We start from the raw sequence: 4,493 nt of genomic DNA, 5'->3' as shown, positions 1-4,493 counted from the left end.
TGAACTTTTTATGTTATTTTTTTAATCAAAAAAAGTTAGTTTTCTATACCAAAAAATTAATTCCTTATTTGGGTCTATTTCAATATTTCATTTTTCAATACTAGTAACATGTATTTCTATGTATATACTTTTTAAATAAAAAGAAAATATTAATATTTTAAATTTAAATATTTTGAAAATTTCAAATTTCTTTGAACTCTTTATGAATTCCCAAGGATGAACCAAACATAGTACGTAAACATATATTACTAGCAATTTTTATTTTTCCCCAAACACATATATCTATCTTAAGTTTTTATCAATCTTCTTTTTCTTAATTTAATAATATTCAAGTAATTTGATTTTTAAGTTCAAATTAATTTGGTCTAAAGTTCACTTAATTGATTTTTTTTAGCTCTTTTAAATATTTCTATCTTAAGGGTAATTCTTATAGTTAATGAGATATGAATTCATTTTCTTGGTTCTTTTAGATTGAATTTAGAAGATAGTACGTATATAAGAGACTTAAATAAATTAATTCATTTGAATTCACCATACTAATACGAGAGATGTGCTCTTATAAGATTATCTACATAAAAGATTTAGTATAAATTAATCCAACAATTCTCGATGTTGAGGTTATTCGATTTAGTCCTTTATTTTATATATACTTTTCTTTTGTTCAAGGTTATTCGATTTAGTACTTTTTTATATATATACTTTTCTTTTGTTGGAGGTTATTCGATTTAGTCCCTTTTTTTTATATATACTTTTCTTTTGTTGGAGGTTATTCGATTTAGTCCCTTTTTTATATATATACTTTTCTTTTATTGGAGGTAATTGTTTTTGGTAATTTTTTTCTTATACTTTTCTTTTGTTGGAGGTAATTTTTTTGGTATTTTTTTTTATACTTTTCTTTTGTTGGGGTTTATTTTTTTGGTCTTTTCTTTGTACTTGTCTTTTGTTGGAGGTTATTCTATTTGATTTCACCTTATGTACTATTTTTCTCAGCAATGAAAATAATAATTAGAAATGGACAGAAATTATTCATGTAAAAGACCATAACATTAATTCCGAGGCTTGATAATTATCTTAAGAGCAAAGCTCAAATTAACTTCTCACCTACGAACCAATTCTCAACTAAGTGTCTAAACTATATAGCTTTTGAATTTGGTCTTCAAAGTATTTGACATTAATCCTCGATTGAAATCCATCGTTCATACGAGTTTCCATGTTTAGATTGCATGCATAATTAATGCAATAAAAGGATGCGATTTTGAGGGAAATCTGACGTTTTTCATTAATCAAACGAAGTAAGTGTTTCCACTAATGGAAGAATGGATAATGCTTCTCCTTTAGGGACCTGATTGATAAATATATTAATTTGAGACCTATATTGAAAATATCTATATCGTAATTTTGCAATTAATTATCTTAATTTTTCAGTTAAATGAAAACCTCCTCTACTATAAAATATATCTTCTGTGCCATCCTTTTCTTTCCAAGACCACACCAATCTTCAAACTCTTTCCATATAAAAATCTCTCTCTTCTTCTATCCCTGTCTGATCTTTTCTAGAGAAAATGAGTGGAGGCATGCCTTCTTCAAAAAGGGAAGGAGTTGAAGAATATGAAGATGCATCAGTAAATACAGAAGTAGAACTTCATGTTGAACATGAGGCTATTTTTCATGATCATGTACCAATTGTTTCATATTACAACGACCGTATCACACCTCTCCTTGATGCAGTGGACAGGCTGAGGCAACTTCAGGTAATGAAAGAAGGCATACAACTTCCAACCATTGTTGTTGTTGGCGATCAATCTTCAGGCAAATCCAGTGTTCTTGAATCTTTGGCTTGTATCAATCTTCCTCGTGGCGATGGCATTTGCACTAGAGTGCCTCTCATTATGAGGCTTAAAAATCACCCATCTCTTGTACCAGAGATTTTCTTGCAGTTCAATGGCAAAACAGTGCCTACTGATGAAGCCCACGTTGCTGATGCTATCAATCTTGCCACTGATGAGATAGCAGGCAATGGTAACGGCATATCTAACACTGAATTAACTCTTCTAGTGAAAAAGAATGGCGTTCCTGATCTTACTCTTGTTGATCTCCCTGGAATCACAAGAGTTCCTGTTCATGGTCAACCTGAAAATATCTATGAGCAGATAGCAAAGATTATAATGAAGTATATAAGTCCTGATGAGAGTGTTATCCTTAATGTTTTGTCTGCGAGCGTTGATTTTTCCACATGTGAATCCATAATGATGTCACAGAAAGTCGACAAGAAAGGTGAGAGGACTATTGCTGTGGTTACGAAGGTTGATAAATCACCTGAAGGGTTACTTGAGAAGGTCACTAGAAATGATGTGAATGTAGGCCTTGGTTATGTGTGTGTTAGAAACCGTATTGGTAATGAGTCTTATGAGGATGCAAGGAAGGAAGAAGCTGCACTGTTTGCTACACATCAACTTTTGTCCAAGATTGATAAATCTACAGTGGGTATTCAAGTTTTGGCTCAAAAACTGGTGCAAATTCAGGCCAATATTATTGCCAAGTGTTTGCCTGATATCGTCAGAAAGATTGATGAGAAGTTGAAAACGAGTATTTCAGAGTGGAATAGAATGCCCAGGAGGTTGTTGTCAGTTGCTGAGGTCATGGCAGCTTTCACGGGCATTATTGGATCTTCCGAGGAGTCTTTGAGGAAAATCCTTGTAAGAGGGGAAATTGATGAATACCTAGATGAAAAAGAAATGCACTGCACTGCTAGATTGGTTGAAAGGCTCAATCAATTCTCAACTGAACTTCATAACTGCTCTGACCATACAAAGAAATTTATGATGAAGGAGATTGAGGTTTTGGAGGAAACGAAAGGGATTGAATTGCCCAATATCCTTCCTCACACTGCCTTCCTTACCATCCTGCAGCAAAAGGTTGAAGAAATATCAGAACTACCAATAGGGTTTGTTGAAGAAGTGTGGACTTACATTGAAGGTGTGGTCATTTCAGTTTTGGATCGTCACTCGGAGAACTATCACCAACTTCAGTTATTTATCAGACGAGTAGCCCATAAACTTGTAGCTAAAATGAAAGACCGGTCCATTGATTGGGTAACAGAGATCGTTCAGATGGAGAAGGAAACGGATTACACATGTAATCCAGAATATATGAAGGAATGGAACAAGCTCATGGCACAGCAGCATACAGTCATTGAAGACATCATGCAAAGAGGCCGATACTACCTTGTAAAGATTGAAGGCTTTGGAGATGTTAAAGTTGGGCATCTGATGGAGTACAAGCTTATTCTGCCTAAAGCTTTCGACTTGAAGATGAGGGTGACTGCTTACTGGAAGGTTGTCTTGATGAGGTTGGTTGACAATATGGCTCTGCATCTGCAGCTCAGCATCCGAAATCTTGTCAACAAGGAAATGGAAAAGGAGATTTTTAATGAGTTGGTAAGCACTGCTGGTGTTGCAATAGAAAGAATGTTAGAGGAACCTCCATCTGTTGCTAGCAAGCGTGAGAGGTTGAACACAAGTATCAAGTTGTTGAGGGAGTCTAAAGAGGTGCTGGAAAAAATCAGAGACAAAATTGAATGTGGTGATCTCTAGAGCTTAACAGATTATGGAGCTTGTAATGCTTTTCTTGTTTTTTTCGTTAATAGATTAGTTCTATTCTCTTGTTTGTTATCTACTATGAGCTTCTGGTTTGCTAATTAAGCTAAGATACTATGAATGTATTACAGCGTGTGATGGTGAACTTTGTCAGGTGATTTGGGTAATTGAGTCTGCAAAATTGGATTTCTTTTGTGCTGCATATTTTGCTATCTCATCCGATAGTTTCTATGCGCAATCCCTTCAAATGTTTAATCCCATGCCCTTCTATGTTCTGTTTTCCATATTTCCAACTTTAGTATTTCCATCTACTGTAATTTGCCAGGTTGCCTTGTTCTTTGTTTCTTCTGTGTTGCGCTTTTTTCCTTGAAAAGATTGTCTGCTTATTTTGTAAGAAAAATCCAAATAGAACAGAATCTAGGAGTTGAAGTGTTGTGTTTATATCTGGATGTGTTTTATTTTCTATGTACTGGCGGTGTGAAGCTAAAACTAGACATGCTCATGCATTGATAGTTCTCTGACACTAACAATACTTACGATAATTGTTTTTAAAAAAACAGAGTACACATTAATAAGAGATGGGGGATGTGATTAACGAGACACATTTTTTATCCTTCTTCAAAAAATATTAAGTTGGTTAAAATCAGGAAGTAAAAAAAAAAAAATCTGTATAGGAAAATAGCAATAGGCCACAACAATATAATTTTTTTTGGATTACTTAATTTTTTTTAATGTGATTCTTCAACATTTTAGTTTATTTAAGATGAGGATTGGTAATTTATCTTGGTTAATTTCGAAAGGGCTTCTCACAATGTTTAAAAGAAATTATGACATCAATTTGGTAAGATTAAATTATTAATTTTTTATTAAAAATAATTAGACACTGAGGGCCAAAAT

At 33.5% G+C, this 4,493-nt stretch overlaps 1 protein-coding gene across 1 annotated transcript; it reads left to right on the top strand.

Moving 5' to 3' along the window:
• Positions 1-1,495: 1,495 nt before the first annotated feature.
• LOC133669471 (dynamin-related protein 4C-like) lies at positions 1,496-3,785 on the top strand. The gene has a single exon (XM_062089628.1). The coding sequence runs from the start codon at positions 1,563-1,565 to the stop codon at positions 3,591-3,593; it is 2,031 nt and encodes a 676-aa protein (XP_061945612.1). The 5' UTR covers positions 1,496-1,562; the 3' UTR covers positions 3,594-3,785.
• The last annotated feature ends 708 nt before the right edge of the window (positions 3,786-4,493 follow it).

This window comes from Populus nigra, chromosome 12 (genome assembly GCF_951802175.1).
Source record: "Populus nigra chromosome 12, ddPopNigr1.1, whole genome shotgun sequence".
Taxonomy (NCBI): domain Eukaryota; kingdom Viridiplantae; phylum Streptophyta; class Magnoliopsida; order Malpighiales; family Salicaceae; genus Populus; species Populus nigra.
This window is presented reverse-complemented; position numbering and strand designations above follow the sequence as displayed.

Bases quoted from the DNA above. Each gene is read 5' to 3' on its own strand.
- LOC133669471 (XM_062089628.1), top strand. From the start codon at position 1,563: ATGAGTGGAGGCATGCCTTCTTCAAAAAGGGAAGGAGTTGAAGAATAT.